Source organism: Rhinatrema bivittatum, chromosome 5, assembly GCF_901001135.1.
Source record: "Rhinatrema bivittatum chromosome 5, aRhiBiv1.1, whole genome shotgun sequence".
NCBI lineage: Eukaryota > Metazoa > Chordata > Amphibia > Gymnophiona > Rhinatrematidae > Rhinatrema > Rhinatrema bivittatum.
The window spans coordinates 95,589,496-95,610,312 of NC_042619.1; the positions used below are offsets into that span (position 1 = coordinate 95,589,496).

The 20,817-nt window shown below is 42.3% G+C and overlaps 1 protein-coding gene across 1 annotated transcript in view; it reads left to right on the forward strand.

Annotated features, from left to right (window-relative positions):
- The window catches only part of LOC115092360 (microtubule-associated tumor suppressor candidate 2-like), a 411,409-nt gene extending 399,370 nt beyond the window's left edge, over window positions 1–12,039 (forward strand). The window contains exon 5 of the mRNA XM_029603160.1: window positions 11,930–12,039. Coding sequence (XP_029459020.1) covers window positions 11,930–12,039 — 110 coding nt within the window. The remainder of the gene's footprint in view (window positions 1–11,929) is intronic.
- The last annotated feature ends 8,778 nt before the right edge of the window (window positions 12,040–20,817 follow it).

Sequence of the window (20,817 nt, forward strand, 5' to 3'; positions counted from 1 at the left end):
CACTGATGTGATGGATTGAAACTGGGCTCCTCCAAAGTGGTTTTGACTGGATCTGTGGGCTTGGGGCCACTCTTGGATTAATGGGAGGTCTACTGCATTAACATCACGCAGGTCTTCATGCATACTGAAATTATTTACGATTGGATTGTTCCACTTGTTTCATAATTGAGATATTTCCTTTCTTTCTACACAAAATTGACAGCATAAAAGGTTTTTTACCATGTATATTTGCCATCATAAAAGTTATGTAGTAGAGCTGATATCTTTAGACATCAAATTTTGACATCCTTGGACATTTGAAGTCTTATCACAGTGAGAACACCAATAACATACAGCCACATGTTGGGATTGCTATCTTCAGAAGCTATAAGACCTTGAACCAACTGGTTTCTGGATTGTCTTACTTTCATCAAGAATAATTTTTAGGACTGTGTTTTCATCCTTTTTAGGTTCGGCGTGGCCTAGGGTATTTCGGTCATACCTGCTTTTGTCTTAATTTTTATGTTTTTTTTGTGTGTTGGTTTTTGTGTTTTGTTTTGTACATGTTTGTTGCACGTCAAAGGTTTGTTGCATTTCAATGATATAGGTGTCATTCTGATAGGTTTAGAAGTAGTTTTGATATGATTAGGAGATGTTGAATTTTGAGTAGCTTTGATTAACCAAAAAACAATAGATTTTGATTGAAGTTTACGTTAGTTGATAAAATAAAAATTTTTTTGTAACTTTCAAAATTGTTTACTGTTCTAAGAGAGTTTCCTCATTTTTCTTGCAGCCTCTTTTGTATTAACAGAACAATTTTTCTTCAAAGCTAAGTAATGTGGAGATCTAGTGGTTACAATGGTCTTGGGGGGAAAAAACTGGATTCTTTGCACACTGTGATAGCACAAGAAGTATCCCCAGATGATTTTAATGAGGTTATGAGTCCATATATTGTCTCAAAAGCTCTTATTCTATGACATCTTTGGTTCCTAAGTTGACCCAATAAAAGTCATCGCAGCCTGTAAATAATCAAGTCTTAGGGCCAAAATATTCATGCCTGAACTACAGGATTTATTTATAACATAATAAATGAGGCAGTCAAATAGAGCTATGGTGACAAGTTATACATCTAATAACTGATCTCAGTTTTTTTTGTGGTTGACTTCTAGCTACATTATTTTATTTTGCACCATTAAGGCAATTCAGGCTTGACTGCATAGCAGAAAAGGAAATAATAAAATGATGAGTTTCATTAATTTCCTGTCTTGGGGATTATTACACATGTAAGCCCTGAAGAACAATATAACAGCAGTGTTAATTTTAGATGGGAAATCCCTTTTTCAGACAAACCTTTACATTTATGTCCTTGAATACTGAAGTGATGTGGTGTGGCAGTTCAAAACATTAAAATATCTGTGCAAAATAACATTTGTATAGAGTAACATACTAACCACATGTGCGCGCAAATGTGCACGCATTGGCCAGCTTGAGCACATGGACATGGCAGTTTTCTAACATATGCGCGTATATGCACATATACATGTGTCGGTTATAAAATTGGCTTTACGCGTGTACATGTACACACAACTTTATATTGATGCGCATATGCGCGCACATGCCACCTTGATTGCATAAGTGAGGGAGGGGATTTTAGTAGATATACACGCTGATGCAATTTCCTGTTTCCCCAGTTCACCCCAGTAAAGGAGAGGACTTCCTAAGCCTTCTAGCTATCTTGCCTCCCTTTTGCTCTATTAGCCTCCAAACCTTAAAACCCCACTGACTAGCCCATTATGCGGTAGGGGACCCCAGCACATGCTTATGTGCATAAATGCTTACCCACAGACTTCATCTTACAGACTCAGCTCACCCATGCCCTGACCAGACCCCCATCCATGCCTCGCCCTTTTTTCAAACTTTTTGATTTGTGTGCATACCAGGAGATAAGTGTGTACTTGCACAGTTTTAAAATCCATATGGCGTGCGCTGGGCCAAGTCACGTGCATATCCTCCAGATAGTGATTGACAAGACATAAAAAGAAAAATGGTACAGCTAGTCTGCCCAAAAGATGTTTAGGGTTACAATTGCCGCTCCTTGCAGGTTACCTCTGTGCAGGTTCTGTTTAGGGTTGTAACTAACTGCCAGGTTACCCCCCATGCAATATTGTTACACCAAACGTTACCTTTCCCAGCTTGAATGTGCACACACACATGCATGCCCATGAATTTTAAAATAACCTCTCAGATAGCAAAAGTTTAGAATATTGCTAAATTTATTTATGCAATGGGGTAATTTTTGTAACTGTCCGCAAATATTTAAAGGGAGTCATCTGAAAACTGGCATTTTCTAGATAAGCGTCTCTGACCCAGAACATCCCCAAGCTAGCTAGATAACTTTTCAGCCACTAATACTTTATCTGGCATTCTCAGGGCTAGTCAGCATGGCAGGATTTTCAAATCCTGGTGTTTGTCCAGTTAAGTCCAAACTTAGCTGAACAAATGGTACTGAATATCTGCCTCAGTGTTTCCAAGTTCTTGATTCAAGGTACATTAGTTTGATTATGACCCCAGTGTGTGGAAACAGCACTATAACAAAAGACACATTGGCCTTTTAGGACAGTTTACGACTAATTCAGAAGCATCATTTAATAATGGAAATCAAGCAAGATATCCCAAACCTAGGTATTCATTCTGGATATCCTGAAAACTAAACTGGCTAGGGTATCCCAAGGAGAGGGTTAAAAAGCTACTGTGATAAACTTGTAAGTATGTTGAGTCACTGGGGGCACCAGATGTTGAGTCACTGGGGCACCAGATTTAGTTGCTTTAATCTGTTTTCTTAATAGGAGGTGTATTGGTGTTTAGGACCTGATGTAATATTCGTAGTATGATGATTTCATAGGTTGAGTGCTGGCAGTTATAATGTGGAAGGCTTACTATATTGGAATTGTAGTTCAGTTTATTCCTGGCTTTTTCTGGCCACGTCCACACCCAGTGCACTTTATCATAGGCCTAACACCATATGGGATCCAGTAAACTGCCTTGATTATTATGAGAAAGGTAGTTTATTAAGTTTATTAAACTACTATTGTTGAAGATATCTTTTTTTTTGCAGTGTATGCAAATATAATATATGTTGTTATAAGTGATATTTTTACTTTAGAAGATTGTACTTTGAATTCTATTTTTCATATGTAATCTTCCTTTTTAGGTTGGGGAATTAGTTAATTAATGTTAACATGGAAAAGAATGCATAAGTTTTAATTGTGTGGGGAGGGTAGGGAAGGGGAAATGAAAGACTGTAAGGTTTGTCTAGGCATCTAATACTCTTGTAACAGTCCTAAGAGAGTGTGTCATACACACAGAGACTCCCACCATTCACCAATCTCTCCCATCTTCAGGGGGCAGATCCTGGAGAAGAGTGGGAGGCAGGCAACAGGGAATGGAAGAGTCTACTGAAGACTGAGAACAAAAAATAGCAGGCCCAAAAAATGAGTGGTTAGAGCAGTGGGCTGCAAACAAGGGAAGCCAGATTTCAAATCCTACTGCTACTCCTTGTGACCATGGGCAAGTCACCTCACCCCTCCATTGCCTTCCCCCTGCCCTGGCCTTCTTGGTGATTTCACCTGCTGCGCCATGGGGGAGGGAGCACCATTTCATCCCTCGTCTCAGGCAGCAGATTGCCTTGAGCCGCCCCGTCACTAGTTACAGTTTCTGGTTTTAATACCAGCCTCTGACTGAAAAAATCCATGGATTTAGTGTTCAAATTCACAATCAAATAGATTACATTTGAATTTTTCTTCACTCAAGCTTTTAACTACAGCAGATTACTATTTCCGTGCATCTATGCTGGTGAACTTTAACTTTAAACTAAATTTCCTTTCACACAAATTTCTCCTTTTGCTTACCCTCTTTTCAAAGGTTCTCTTTTTGTAGTAGAGTTATAAGGACTGCCAGGATTAAGAACTTTCCGTTGCCAATTTTGTTTTGCTCTCTGACCAAAAAACAACTTTTCTTTCTCACTAGCTGCAGCGACACAGGAATGCTTCTGGTCCTCTCCAAATCTCTCTGGAATCTGGCTCCAAATTGTTCCTTTTCCAACATGAGCACTACTCAGTTCCACTGCTTGATTAGTTTTCTTTCCTGTCCAAGTGCTCTTTCTGTTTGCCTTTCCTTCCTGTAGAAGGCTCTACAGATCAGCAAGCAATTAATTAAAAATAAACACACGACCTGTGTTAGAGCTAATGCAGTTCTGCTTCTCTTTCTCTCCCAGGATCATTCTTCAGGCAAATAAATTATTATTATTATTATTTAAAATCTGTTACCAACACAAAGTGGCAATATAAAATAAAGACACAAGCAAAATGTTTTTCCATGCACATCCCTTACTTTTTTTGTGATTGATAACTCTAACCCCACTTCCCTCATCTCATCTTCCTTTCCATTTCTTTCCCTCTTCTTCCTACTTAGTCCTCTTCCGCCTTCTGAAATGTGTACCCCTCTCTTTTTCCCATTTTCTTTCCTCTGCTTGACTTTGTTTTTCCTCCTTCATCTTTTCCTTCATTTTCCCTCCATCCATTTACTTCCCTTTTCTTATCTCTTGCTCAGCAGTCAGTAAAAGCAGGAAGAGCTTCGGGAGCTTGTGCCCTTTTACATGAAAAGCTGTAGGCCGGGCTTAACTTTTAAGAGTGAGGCTTCTTCCCTGCCTCCATCAGCACATGCACTTCTAAGTGCTGTCACACAACAATAGAAAGGAGGCATGAGGACCAGAGACTGTCTCAGCATGTCCTGCTGCCATTCCAGGAAAGCTGCAGCAACTGAGTGCTGAAGGGTGTCAGTTCCTTGGGTAACTCTTGTTATACAGCACCAAACCCAGAAGTGCTGGCCTCAGAGATGGAAAGGGGACATTACCTCCCTTCCTAAATATTGGGGGGAGGAACTTGTCCCCGCTGTGTCCACCTTTAATTATGCCACAGGGGGAAGAGTGTATATGGAGAAAAAAAGAAGTAAGAACAGTGAGAGGAAGAGACCATGGAAAGAGCTTAAACTCAGCTTTGTCTATGTCTACATTTAGATAACAGATGGTTGTTCATTAAAATGTGGTGAACAAGCAGCAAAACAGTAAATGGATTGAGAAATAGTAGGGAAAGAGGAGAAGGCATCAGCTATCTGAGTTAAGCTGTCCTACTGTGAGGTACCACAACGATGGCCCAGAAAAAATTAAAAAAGAAAAAAAAAAGCAAATGTTAAAAGCCCCTGGTTTTCAAAAGATGTTTTATAGGAAGACAATTTGAAACGTGCCATAATATTTTGACAGTGTTACCGTGAAGGAAAGTAGTACAATGTGACTGGAAGCTGCAGTTTACAGACGTTAATACAAAGTGACACAGAAAAGGAGGCGGCACATCAAGATACCTTTTCAATTCACTTTGCTGCTGTAAAATGCAAGAAATTCATTTGGAAACATTCTTTCTAGTGTAGAAACAACAATCTCCTGAGATCAAAGACCATAGTGGTATCTGAGAGCTCAAGAAAATGTATTCTTTTCTCAAGTATTATAGCCAGGCCATGCGAGAATTACATTTTATTTTCCATTTTCTGGATTTGTAAGAAAATCCTATTTGTTTTGTTTCTATATACTGAAGGAAGGTGAAATGTCTTGCAAAAGACTTCTCGGGTAGTTGAATGCTTCCTGAAGCATGCTAAGTGCTATACAGCTTGCAAAAACCTCAGCTGTTGCATATGCCACTTTAACCCTCTCTAGTCACACAGATTCTGCCTACTGGTGAGGTCAGTGGTCTTGCTGATACACACAGCTCTTGATCCCAGCAGGGGTCCAGCTTTTAAGGTATGTGCTAGCTTTAGCCATCTACCTCCCTCTGAGCACAAAATGCCACCACAAGATTAAAAAGATTTTTGCACTAGAAAAACATGACACTGGAAGATCTATTTTTCCACTAAAAAATGAAAAAATAAGGGTCAACAAACAAGTTATAGCTGATACCTTTTTATTGGATTAATTCGCTTTGGACATCTCCTACACCGGCTTCCAGCTCTTAACTCACTACACACAGTGACATAGCAGGGAGTGCAGAAAGAGGTTCTGATCTGTGGATTCCTTTGTTTGTATTTTAAGATATGCTATTGTATTTTTTGTTGTATTACTTTGATTGTTATTTTTGTTAAGTTATAAGCTGCTCTGGGTCAATTTTTCAGAATGGTAGCATATAAACTTATTTTATTTATTAAGTTATGTTTATTCCATGCCTTGTCATTGGTAGCTAAAGATGAGTTACATTCAAGCTGTAGGGTATTTCCTGTTCCCAGAGCGCTTCCAGTCTTAAGGGGGTCATTTACTTTTTCCCATAAGGGAGAAAAGCCTTAGTAAATCAGGCCCTAAGTTTGTACCTGACGCAATGGAGGGTGAAATGACTTGCCCAAAGTCACAAAGAATGGCAGCAGGATTTGAACGCTGGCTTCTCTGACTTGCAGCCGGCTTCTCTAACCATTAGGCGATTCTGCCACTCTGTAGAGTGCCAGTCCTGGGGCCAACAGGTGCCATTTTCAACCGGAGCTGGTGGGGCAGAAGCAATTGCAGATCACTCCTGCCTCTTTCTTCATCAGAGACCCCATAGTAGCGTTGGGTGGGGTGGTTATTTTTTTAATTTAATATATATTTCAAATTGAGTAACAAGCCAAACTGCAATTAACATTAAATGAACCAAAACCGAGAAAAATCCCTCCAAAGTGAATAAAACAAACCAAGACAAAACATTTCCCCCCGTCACATCCCTATCGATAGCTTGTGTGTAGAACAGAGAAGTTGTGTGTCCGAGAGAAATGGAGAATGTGTGCATGGCAAAGGTGATGGATGTAGTTGTGTGTGGTATAAACAGAAGTGTTTGTTAGAAACAGAATGATACTGTGCGTGTGACAATTATTTTAGGCTTTTTCCGATAAACAGTATAAAAATAAAGTCATTGACAACTAGAAAGCAGTATAACTCATTATGACTTGAAATGTTGCAAGGTATGATTGTAGGCATCAAGCTAAAATTAAGTCAAAGTTGTGTAAATCAGCTCTGCAGCAATATCTTTATGGTTAAATGACAAGCATATGGTATTGATTACTTGAAAAAGGACTGGAGAAAAGTAGCTCAGCTTTTCATTTCCTTACTCGGTTTGAATAGCCAGTCTGTTCTTTGACATTTTACTTCTCTCTATGCCAGCGACATCCATCATCTTATAGCCAAGGCACTACGTTTAATAAAAAATGCAGAATGCTTTGATTTTAGCCTTGGAAGCGACATGGTACATTAGTGCTAGTAATCAGAGAGGTCCATAATCAGATGGTTTGTCCAGCTAAGTTTGGGATTTAGCCGAACAAAACGAAGGTTTTAAATTTCCTGCCTTGTTCACCACCCCTGACTTATCCAGCTAAATTTTCAATCCAAATAAAAACTTGGCCAGATAAGTCTGGGGTGGTGCTGACTTATTCAGATAACTCAGCTGGATAGCACAGATATTCAGCATTATCCAGTTAATTTATCTGGAAAAATCTGCCTGTGCCATGGAGCAGTCCTGAAGTTTAATGTTTGGGTTTCTGCCAGGTATTTATATTCTGGATTGGTCACTGTTAGAAACAGGTTGCTTGGTTTGATGGATCTTTGGTCTGTCCTAGTATGGCAACTTCTTATGTTCTTATCTGGATAGCTTTGATTTATCCAGGTAGATTCAGCAGTGCAACCATATTTATTTATTTTATTTATTTATTTAAAGGTTTTTATATACCGTCATTAAGTTATTTACCATCATAACGGTTTACAATAGGGCACATATATCAAAGAAAATATAAATCATACTTTACATAGAGGGTGCCATTATCATTCGGTAACAAAACGACATTAAGTATAATATGGTTTATGACGTGGAATTTACATTAATAAAATTCTCATGGGGGATTGTATGTTTTAAGGCTATTCAACCTGTCGGTTTGACTACAATTATCAGAGGGATAAAATAATTTCCAGGTAGTATCTGGAAATTGTGCGCTGGGTGCTCTATGTCCTCTTATCCTTATTTATTTGTTTGTGTCGTTCTCTTTCTTGAAAGCTTGTTTGAAAAGCCAGGTTTTGAGGTGTGTTTTGAAAAGTTTATGATTTCTCTGAAGTCTTAGATCAAGGGGCATGGTGTTCCATAATATGGGACCGGCCAGGGTCAGTGCACGTTCCCTAACCTGGGTTAGCCTTGTTGTTTTCACAGATGGAATGGTTAAAAGAGCTTTGTTTGCTGATCTTAAATTTCTATGTGGGACGTGTACTCGAAATGCTGTGTTCAGCTATTCTGATTTTTCGTCATGGATTAGTTTGTGTATTGTGCAAAGAGCTTTGAACTGCACTCTTTGTTCTATGGGTAGCCAATGTAGTGAGGCAAGTGTATCTGTGATGTGATCATTTTTACTTTTTCCAGTGAGAATTCTAGCTGCGGAGTTTTGTAATATTTGCAGTGGTCTTATCATAGTGTAGGGTAAACTGAGTAGTAAAGCATTACAGTAGTCAGTGCTTGCAAATATCAGTGATTGAAGCACTGTGCGAAAGTTTGGCAGCGATAGTAATGGTTTAAGTTTTCTGAGTATCATGAGTTTAGCATACCCTTCTTTAACCTTTAGTGTTATGTGCTGTTTGAGGTTTAGCTCTGTGCCAATTATTACTCTGAGGTTGTGTACTTTCTCGGCTAATTCAATTTTTTGGTTACTGTTGGGAATTATTGGAGTTTGTGTAATGTTCATGCTCTTTCTTTCTAAGTGGATGAATTCAGTTTTATCGATGTTAATTATCAGCTCCATTTGGTTTAGTAGTTGTTTTATTATAACTAGATACATAATGGCTAAACTCATTGTTTTTTCAATAGTGTCTTCTATTGGTAGGATTAATTGAATGTCATCGGCGTAAACATAGTGTATGATTCCTAGTCCTGCGAGGAGATGGCATAGTGGAAGTAGATATATGTTAAAAAGAATAGCTGAGAGTGCCGCAGAAAGAGTAGCTGAGAGTGCCGCAGAATGTCCAATTTAAGTTATCTATAGAAGTTTATCCAGATAATTTACCCAGTCTGTCAATAGCTGAATGTAGACCTAGCATATTAAATTCTCCAACATGTTTTTTTACAATTTTCTATGTGAAATTTGAAAATTGGGAGCAAATAAAACTTTTAAGTATATACGATGAGGTTCATATTCAAAAGCATGTAGCCAGCTAACTGAGAAGTTAGCTGGCCAAATGAAAATTTGGGCACTTATCTGGCTAAATTCTAGCTGACTAATAAAATATCCAGCGAGAATTTAGCCAGCTAAGGCCTGGATTTATCAAAATGCACTAAATACTGCATTGATAGAAAAAGGGGTGTGTTTTATGGTAATAGGCAGTTGATTGCAATTATACCTATGCAAAGAGCTAAGTTACTGCAAATTGTGATAACTGCAGCATGTGGTATTTCCTACATACAGCCACTGGAGGGAGGGAGAGAGAGAGAGAGAGAGAGAGAGAGAGAGACTAGCCATAATGACTGCACCCTAGATAGGTATTTATATCTCTATGGGAGGCCCACCTAGTAACCCGAGGTGAGGTTTAGGTATTAGTGTAGGGGGTTAGGGGCCACTTTGACATTCAGTGTGAGATGTACGAACAGAACAGTGCTCTCTTGTGAAGATTTGATGACCCTCGCAGTGAGAAAACTCACCCAAAGATGAGTTTTGTACAATGTTCTCTCAACCCAGCTTGATGGACTTTCTACCTGGGTAACATCTTTCTCTCTCTCACTCTCTTTCTCTCTCCCTGGATAGCTAGACGGGAGCTTCAAAACTAGTAAAACAGGCCTTTGAGAACATATTGCAAAATGTGATCAAGCATTAACGCAACCTATCACACGGCTTAACGTTACTGAAAAAGGTGTAGCTAAAATCGGCGTTAAAGTCATGCGATAGGACTTCGCAAAATGGCAAACCCAGCCAACTCCTGCCCCTAACTCCTCCTCTTTTTCAGATTTCTTCACACCATACGTTATGGTGCGATTGCATGCATTAAAGGCGTTTTCGCATGCGTTAAGGGATTATCGCATGCGTTAATGGTGCTTTTCGCATGCGTTAAGCCCTTAACGCATGTGAAAATGCCTTAGCGCATTTTGATAAATGACCCTATAAGTTAGGGGCATATTGGGTGCGTAACTAGGAGTTGAGTTAGCCAGATAAGTTATCTGGCTAACTGCGATATTCAGTCTGGTCGGTCCATAGACTTGTCTTAAAGTTAGCCGACTACATTCTAGCTGGCTAACTTAAGACAAACAACTAGATATGTGCATTGTTCTTTAGGTTTTAAAATTATTGCACACTAACGGGGTTACTGTGCGCTAACCTGAAATACAAATTTTTCCAAAATTTTGGAAAAATTATTTTCAGGCTTCATTGCCACGGAACCATGTCAAATCAGACAGTTTCATTGAAATTGTCTAATTCGGCAAAAACGAATGCACATCTCTATAAACAACTATATTCGGTAATGAGGCTGCACTATTAAATATACTTCCAAAGTTAGCCAGGTAAGTTTTTCCAGCTAAGGACCTGATTCACTAAGGCTATACTCCCATTCTGTGTCTATGGGCAAAGATCTTGATGGATGAAGCCCTAACTTTGCTATCCTAGCAGAGACTGAATATGGACCTCAGTTGCTGTAAAAAGGACAGTTTAGAGCAGGTTTTCCTAACCTAACCTGGTGGATCTACAGACATGTGGGTTTTCAGGATATCCCCAATGAAGATGCATGAAACAAACTTGCATGCATTGACGTCCTAGCATATACCAATCCATTGGCTATGTAGGGTCACCAGGACAGGTTTGGTAAGCCCTGGCTTAGAGTTTAGTGCTGTGTGCAAAGAAGCCAAAGATGATCAGGGCTGGTTTGCCAGTTCAGGCTTTTGCTTCTCTGACTGCTGAATGCCACTGAAGTAACATTCACTGCCCCTGGCATAATAACTTGGTCAAGTACTGTTCTTCTGGTGACCCCTTAGTGGTCAGTAAAAGAGTATGTCACAAGAAAGGTGCAACCGTCTACTCCGTTGACCATAGAGGCTCCCTGCAGTATTTGTATGGAATAAGATGTGCAAGAATAGTGGGGAAGCACTGCAAATAAGTCAAATAAGAATCACTAAGGGGAGAAGCCTTGCAGATCAAGATAAGCAGAACATATACAGACAAATATCAAACAAGTATTATTCTTCTAGCTGTATAGGGCATTGGAACACCCTTAAGATACCGCATAATTCTTGCTGCTGCCTTTATTGTGCTGCTGACAAGCTTCTTCACACAATTGGCCTTGTCTGCTTCTTTTATTCCATTCACTTTTTAAGGTTCTACTGCATCCCTGTAATTTTCTACTACAAGAAAAGAAGTTGAAAAATGTGTATTATTCCTTGAATGTGATTCCAGGTTTGGACTACATAAGGGTCTTGTCACCTTGATTGGTTAGTGATCGCCAGAGCTTTGCGGTATGCCATGCGTAAGGTATATAAAAATGAAAGTCATGGCCACTAATGATATAGGGGCCGATGTAATAAGCTGCAGTAGATCTGCCAGGGGTTTTTGTGTGTGGTATTTCATGCGCTTTCCTGCACTAATCTACAGGCCTCTCCTGGGTGCCCGATTTTATATTAAAATTGGGTGCCACGGTAAAAAGGAGGTGATAGGGGAAATTGCGCGTCCCTGGTGGCTGACAGTGGGTTAGGAAACAGATGTTCAATACGAACGTCTATTTTCTCCGGCTACTGGCACAGTATACAACCACAATATACATGGCCTGGATTGTGTATTTTCTGGGTGTATATTGGGCGCCCAGGAATTTTTTTTTTTTCACGAATCCTTTTTTTTTTTTAAATGATTCCACTTTCTATGGTCCTTGCAGGAATTTCGGGTCTTTACAATGCAGCCTTGCGCACGGCAGACCTTTACGCCAGCATCGGGGGTTATGAACAAGCATCCAAAACACGCTCCCAGTCGCGTGTTGAACTGTGAGCTGCCTGCAATACACGGTATTGCATCGGCCTGCTTATGCATGTACGTAATAATGTGGTTAGCGTGGAAAAGACGTGTGCACAAACCCGCTCAAAAGCCGTGACTGGTTTAGCTTGAGTCCATGCTGATGCCATGCAAAGGAAGTCATTAAATATTCAAGGGCAGTGCAGAGAGCTGTGCTGGCGTTAGTGCGAGTCTTTTTTAAGCACATTTTTTAGCGTCTGGGTCAGGGCAGGAGTTAAGTTTAAGAGCCTGTCTGGAGGTTCAAGAATTAAGCAGCAGAAGCAAGAAGAGAGGTTGGAGAAGGAACAGGCACATGTCAGAAATGCTGAATGCTGACCCCGGCTTCACTTTTGCCTCGCATGTCATTGCATTGTGAAACGTGCAGTTGATGCTGCAACCTTAGGGACAGATTTTTAAAGGTATGCGCGCGGGGGTACATTTGTGCACGCTACCCGGCGTGCACAAATGTACACCCGATTTTATAACATGTGCGTGCAGCCGCGCGCATGTTATAAAATCCAGGGTCGGCATGCGCAAGGGGGTGCACACTTGTGCACCTTGCACGCACCGAGCCCTAGGGGAGCCCCGATGGCTTTCCCCGTTCCCTCCAAGGCCGAAATTGGAGCAGCCTTGGAGGGAACCATTTTTTTGCCTCCCCCCCCAACCTTTCCCTCCCTTCCCCTACCTAAATCCCCCCCCCCACCTTATTTTGGCGAGTTACGCCTGCCCAAGGCTGCTGGTAGGGATGTGCAGAGCAAAAGTTTAAGTTCATATGTCCATATGTCCAAAGGGGGTCCCATTTGCGGTCAATATGGACATAAACAGAATTCAATGAGTTGAGTATATGTCCATATGTGCAAATAAAAATTTAAACCCCTCACCCTCCTTAATCCCCCCCCCCAAGACTTACCACAACTCCCTGGTGGTCCAGCGGGGTCAGGACGCCATTTCTGACCAACTTTGCAAGGAGCACGTGACGTCGGCGTCACGTCGGAGTGACGCGGCGTCACGTGATTCCCCGCGGGTTCGCACCGGAACGCTCGTTCGGCCCAAAAGGAACTTTTGGCCAGCTTGGGGGGGCCTCCTGACACCCCGAAGCTGGCCAAAAGTTCCTTTTGGGCCGAACAAGGGTGCCGGAGGGAACTCGCGGGGAATCACGTGACGCCGCGTCACTGCGACGTGGTGCCGACGTCACGTGATTCCCCGCGGGGTCGCTTCCGGGATCCTCGTTCGGCCCAAAAGGAACTTTTGGCCAGCTTGGGGGTGTCAGGAGGCCCCCCCAAGCTGGCCAAAAGTTCCTTTTGGGCCGAACGAGCGTTCCGGCGCGAACCCGCGGGGAATCACGTGACGCCGCGTCACTCCGACGTGGCGCCGACGTCACGTGCTCCTCGGAAAGGCTTTCAGAAATGGCGTCCTCACTCCTCGCTGGATCACCAGGGAGTTGTGGTAAGTCTTTGGGGGGATTAAGGAAGGTGAGGGGTTTAAATTTTTATTTTGGATCAACAATCGCGATTTCCAACTTATTCAACATAGCTATGTTGAATAAGTTGGAAATCCGATCGTTTATGTCTTATCACTTTTTTAAGTTAAAAAAAAAAAAAAAGTAGCGTTTTACATTTATGTTCAATACGAATGCACACCCCTAGCTGCTGGTGCGTGAACCTCTGGCACGGCCGCTGTGCCGGAGGATTCAGGAATGCTCCCAGACCTCCGCCACACCCCTGGACCACCACCATTCCCCTGGACCCGCCCTGGACCACCGCCACGCCCCCGGACTCGCCCTGGACCTCCCAAGTTTGAAAGCTCCGGGACATACGCGCATCCCGGGGCTTGCGTGCGCCACCGAGCCTATGCAAAATAGGCTCGGTGCGCGCAGGGGTAGGTTTTCGGGGGTTACGCGCGTATCTTACACGTGTAACCCTTCGAAAATCTATCCCTTAATGTATAACTCCTAACACCTTGGCCTCTGCGTCTGGGTGACAGCCTCATAGCCGACTGGGTAGAGGGAGGCTCTGAGGCAGATGCAAGCCTTGCTGTGTAAGGTTCGTCTTTCAAAGCTTCCTTGCACCCTTTTATTGCCCCTTCCAAATCTCTGCTACATTTACCCCGCGGACCAGCATCCATCACTATAGCTCCCACACGGTCGGTAATGGATCATGAAGGGATTAGACATTGCTCTACAAACCTTCAGCCCCACCCTGGACCTCTGTCTCACTACTGTCTTATGAAAGGGGAAGGCTTTCAACTGAGACTCAATCACAGGTCACCACATTAATGTGATTTTATGCGCGCTTTATTGCCTTCAGCACGTGTTCTAGCACACATATCTGCAGGAATATTTGTTCGCACAGATTTTCTGAGCATATCTCCTATGCATGCCGTCCCCTTATTACATCCCGCAGAGATACCTGCTTTTGCCGAGAGCGCTAAAAAAAGTACACGCTGAAAAATAGCGATGATTTCTCCACGGTTTTTTTACATTGGCCCCATAGAAAGCCAGGGTGGTGTTTTCTTGCATGCAAAAAACTGAAATGACAAAATTAGTTCTAAATCTTAATGAAATTCACAATTACTTTCATACTGGTTATAGTCCATGCAATTCTCATCTTACATATTTGGCAATGACATATCAGGAAAGCATAATTCATACAATGAAAGAGAGCATCCAAACTTCTATTTTGAAACTTTTTTGATTGTCATTATTCTGGTCTTTCCATTTTCCATTTTCTTCCTCTGCTGAAACTTTGCATATGATAAAACAAAATTATGTTAATTTACTTATAAAAATTCCAAAACTACTTCTGGGCTCTCACAGAGGGCAGTGGCCCTTTGAATAATTCAAAAAGCATGCCAACAAAATGTCTGGCTGCACCCGGAGCCTAAGTATACTGGGGCAGGCCTTTTTCTGGCAAAGTCAAGAGCTTTCCTAGTCCTACATCCACTTCTGGCTTTGGGGGCCAGTTAAGCTGGACTCCTGGAAATGATTTCACAGTCACAACATTTAAATCTGCCTTTCAAGGTAGTAGTAAGCACAGCAGTCCTGGTCTCACTAATTTATGGCCTCTGTCACATAGGTCACTGGTGAGGACTCAGTTGAAGTACTGTGTTCAGCTCTGCAGGCTGTATCTCCAAAAAGAGAAAAATAGGATAGCAGTGGTCCAAGGAGAAGCAACCAAAATGGTGCAGGGTCTGCACCAAAACATATATGAGCGGAGACTTGAGGTCCTAAATATGTATACCCTAGAGGAGAGGAGAGACATTATCGGGGGGGCTATGATAAGGAATTTTTAAATACCTGAAAGCTATTCAAAATATACAAGAAACAAACCTTTTCCAGTGGAAGGGAAGCTGTAGAACTAGGGGTCATGACATGAAACTCCAAGGGATGGGGGTGGGGCGGGGGTAGACTCAGGAGCAATGTCAGGAAATATTTTTTCATAGAAAGGGTAAGGATACCTTCCCAGAGGTGGTGATGAGGGAGAAAATGGTGACGGAATGCAACAGGTCATGGGATAAACACAGAGAATCCTTAGTGGCAAGAGGGTGGATATGACGCACTGGAGTAACCTATGGTAACTTCTCTGTGGGTGTGGTGGGGTAATCTACACAGAGTGGCAATTACAACCCTAATAAGAAAGAAAGGGGGTAACCTGCATGAAGCAGCAGCTAAAAGCCTAAAAAAAGAAGGCGAGGGGGGTAACCTACACAGAGTGACAATTACTATCCTAGACACTTAGATTGGATGGGCCATTTTGGACTTTCCTACTGTCATCAAATATATTACTATGTCTCCCCTTTACTCCATTATATTCTTTATTGCAAATCCTTCTAATTAAAGGAACTTCAAGTCAAGTCTGCAACAAACAAAACTCACTTCAGGCAAGTACAGAAAAACTTCTGTAAACAAATTTGAACATATGATTGTCTAAATATTATGACTGTGTATCTGACACTGATTAGAAATTGTATTATTCTCAGAATATTCATGATGGTCAGGAGGTAATCTTAGTGCTTCATATGATGATTGTGGCTAGTCAAAGTTTATGTCAAGGAAGAAAGGCATAGCTAGCTCCAGGGGTGTTAGAAATTAATTTTTTTTAGTTATCCTAGCATCAGCATCATCATTGCTGAGATGGGTAAAATGCAAATAACTTCTAAGGTAAACCAACAGAAGATACTACTTTTTACCAGATGGATTGCAAATCTATTTTTAATACTTGGAGACTAATTGTTTTCTGATTTGGCACATGTAAAATCTTAAAACACAAGCCCGGTAATAGAATGGGACAATACATTTTGAATGTTTAGTTGGTCATAGCTGCTATGTGCAATGCTTTTGTAACTGTATGTGACTGAGATCTGTCAGTATTTTCTGTTGCTATTCAGGACTGAATTAGCCATAAAATGTGGGTTGACGTCATCCAGTGCCATTGAACGGTCCTCTCTCTCAGAGCTGGTAGAGGTATTGCTCTACTGAGGATGTGTGGGAATCACCATTTGGGCATTGCCTTGCGAGCCCCCTAAGTCTTTTGTCGTCGGAGCACTAGCACGGGCGAGCTGTGGCCAAAGAGAGGACTGGCCTGGCCAAGGTGGAAGGTGTGGCCAAAGAGAATGATAGCCGGTGAATTGATCATTTGTGGGTTTCTCCCTGGTGGTTATGGCAAGCTATTCTCATTAATTTGAGTGCCCTGCATCTCTTTTATAATAAACATCTGACTGTACTAATAAAGCTCTGAGCTTATTCGCAAAAGTACTTGGTGCCTGATCTGTCAGTGGCTTCATATTTGTCCAGTCTTCTTCTGGGTATGAGTCAGGCAGGATTTGTGTGTCACTTCTCAGATTTCATTTCAACCGCAATTATTCTCCCAGTGTTCCCTTGTTGCAAATGTAAAACTCAGCAAAAATAACATCTGCTTGATATAGGTGTGTGCAATTATTGCAGAACTAGATCTGTTGAACAATGATTTTCAATTATTTTTGTGCTCTGGATCTGACATAATGCGTGCTTATGGCAGGCATATAGTTACAAATGACTTTTAAACTTAGTAATAGATGAATGCAAGCCAGAAAATGAAAAGGTAATGCCAAGTTAAAGTAAATATTCAGTAAAGGCATTTCTATTTCTTGGACAAAATGGAAGTTCTGGAACATTCACTGCTGCTTTCCCAAGACTTCTTTTGGATCCAGCAGATTCCTCCTGCTCCTCTAGGCTTTTGGCTCAGTCAGAATGAGATCTGGTACCAAGAGCTTTCATTCATAACTACCCAGGAATTATTTTTCCATATTTTGTACCCCCTTTAAACTCACCTAGCTCAGTCATTGCAGCAAAAGTCCTTGGCTCGGGACCTTGTACAGGTGATTCTTCCAGAGCCTGCACTCATAGACCCAAAATCCAGCCTACTAGGTATGGCCACTGTGCAATAGCAACGCTCTCTTCCACTCCAGGGGCTATGAATGTTGCCCCTGCGGCATTCTGAACCCCAGCCAACCCAAGGAGAAGAATGATGCAGGAATTACACCCAGGTGCCTCCATGTGACAGTGCACAGTACTACCACAGAGTCACCAAGCCAGTCCTTCTCATGCCTTTTACATCGCCTTAAAGCACCATCACAGTATTGCCCTGCCCTTACAGCTGTTGTGACTGAATGTGAGCATCTGCTTAGTTCTTTCTAGGTTCATTTCATTTGTGCACACAGGGTTCATGTTGCGCCCCGTCGGTCGCAGACGGCTGCGACCTTTGCTGCTCACCTCTCTTTTCCCTGCTACAGCGATTCTCAAGGCCATGGCGGCCTCACCCTGCAAACGCCGCCTTCCTCGGCGTCCCCGGGACGGCGTGGACAATCCTATCCACCATCTTGAGTCGGGGATTACTTAGGGCACGCGAGCGCGTGCCAGGCCCCTCTCTTATCCACGTCAAGGCGGGAACCTCGGGGACGTCCCCTCCGCATGACGACACCCGCCAGAAGTATTTAACCCATCCAGCCTATGCTTTCTACGAGTTAGCAAGGACTTCCTTCCTGCTTATTCCACTCCTTTCGGAGACCTTACGCTTTGCTACCTGAACTGCTGCCTGAATTTAGAACGCCTTAGGTACCCGCTCCTTGGGGGCCTTGTTACATTCTGGCTATCCGCTCCTCGGAGGGCCTTCCTGCCTGGAGATTCCTGTCATCCTTATTCAGGACACCGCCAGTTCAGCTTTGTGAGTACTATCATCGCTTCCACCATCTTGCTGTCAGAACCGCCAGTGTACCCCGTGCCTCAGGCCACTACCGTACTCATCCCAGCTACCTTCCTATACTCCGAAGTAAGTACCATCATCTACTTCGCTCTGCTGACCTACTGCACCTCTCTGAACTACTACTCACTGATCCTGGGCATACCCCACGCTGCGGGCCACTACCGGATCCACCCTAAGGGATAACATCTTGAGAGGTGTTCCCTGGCATACCCTGCTCTGCAGGCCGCTACCAGGGATATCAACATTGAGCAGGCTTAATCCTCTGGACTGTGCCTTCTCTCCATGTTGTGGTATCACCCACGATTCCAATACAATAAAGAATCTCCTATCTCTGACCATCTCTGCTGAGGCCACGCCCATCGCAGTGAGTCCCCACAGGGCTTCTCCCTGTGGGTGGAGTCAGCTCTCACTATGATCCAGGGTCCACAACCACACCAGATCATAACAGTTCACTAAGAGCTCAGGTTTGTGTTAAATCTATTTTGTATTGTTCACCTTTACTTAAGAAAAATTTGTCAGCAAAAAGAAATCTTAACAAATTGGTGTACCCAGATATGACAGGGTTCATACCTTACACAAGAAATGGCTCCCCAGAGAGAAATGTAGAGATAGAGTTCTGAGGTGCCAGCAGGCCAGATCTCTAAAACTCAGCTCCACCTAGTAACTTAAGGCTGAACTTCAAAACAGAGAAGAGAGAGAGCAGAAATGACACACATTAATAGCTTTCCCACATACGGTAGTTGAAGAAACTGCTTGCAAGAAAGGAAATTTCAACAACTATTTCCAGGACCCAATAGCTAAGATAACAGAATGAGGCTGGAAACTTTGGACTGTATTGCACTATTAGGGAGGGGGCAGGAGAATCTCACTTTCTGCTTCTCAAAAGCCTGACCTTGTGAACTGGACTGGAGAAGGAATCTGAGGGTTAAGAAGGACAGTGGATAGGCAGTATCAGCAATCCTGAGCTGAATTAGTATACCTGGCCAGTAACTGGCAGAACTGAGCCTAACAAGACTTTTGCATCGAGTCCACAGCTTGGCTATAGACATCTTATTTAAAAACATAGACTGCCTAAGATAGACTGTTCTTAAAGAGACAATGCACAAGAGCTGTCTGTTCACAAAACCCTGTTTTCTGAATCCAGAGGAAAGGATATGCAATAGGTAGGTGCACTGACTAACCATGTTCTACCCTATCACCTCACCCCTTCTGCCCCTGATGATGCACACATGAACAAACCCCCAATCTCAGAGTTAAACAATTGTAAGAACATAAGAACATAAGAAATTGCCATGCTGGGTCAGACCAAGGGTCCATCAAGCCCAGCATCCTGTTTCCAACAGAGGCTAAACCAGGCCACAAGAACCTGGCAATTACCCAAACACCAAGAAGATCCCATGCTACTGATGCAATTAATAGCATTAGCAGTGGCTATTCCCTAAGTAAACTTGGTTAATAGCAGTTAATGGACTTCTCCTCCAAGGACTTATCCAAACCTTTTTTGAACCCAGCTACACTAACTGCACTAACCACATCCTCTGGCAACAAATTCCAGAGCTTAATTGTGCTTTGAGTGAAAAAGAATTTTCTCCCAATAGTCTTAAATGTGCTACTTGCTAACTTCATGGAATGCCCCCTAGTCCTTCTATTATCTGAATGTGTAAATAACCGATTCACATCTACTCATTCAAGACCTCTCATGATCTTAAAGACCTCTATCATATCCCCCCATAGCCGTCTCTTCTCCAAGCTGAACAGCCCTAACCTCTTCAGCCTTTCCTTATAGGGGAGCTGTTCCATCCCCTTTATCATTTTGGTTGCTCTTCTCTGTACCATCTCCATCACCACTATATCTTTTTTGGGATGCGGCGACCAGAATTGTACACAGTATTCAAGGTGTGGTCTCACCTTGGAGTGATATAGAGGCATTATGACATTTTCCATTTTATTAACCATTCCCTTCCTAATAATTCCTAGCATTCAGTTTGCTTTTTTGACTGCTGCAGCACACTGAGCCAACGATTTTAAAGTGTTATCTACTATGATGCCTGGATCTTTTTCCTGGGTGGTAGCTCCTAATATGGAACCTAACATCGTGTAACTACAGCAAGGGTTATTTTTCTCTATATACAACACCTTGCACTTGTCCACATTAAATTTCATCTGCCATTTGGATGCCCAATCTTCTAGTCTTGCAAGGTCCTCCTGTAATGTATCACAATCCACTTGTGATTTAACTACCCTGAATAATTTTGTATCGTCTGCAAATTTGATAATCTCACTTGTCGTACTGCTTCTCTAGCCTCCAGAGATCAGACACATTCCCTGAGAGCCAGGAGCTCTTTGCACCGAGTGCACACATACAATCTGTCACTGGCGGGTAAAAAAATCATTCATGTGACACTCAATGCAAAAGACTGGAAAGCCCCCCTCTTGCTGCTGGACTGCTGCCTACATCTTAGTTTTATTGAGTTCCTAGTTAAGTTTAGGATACTAAGGGAGTTGGAATTAGAGTACTTTAAATTTACAGGAGTAT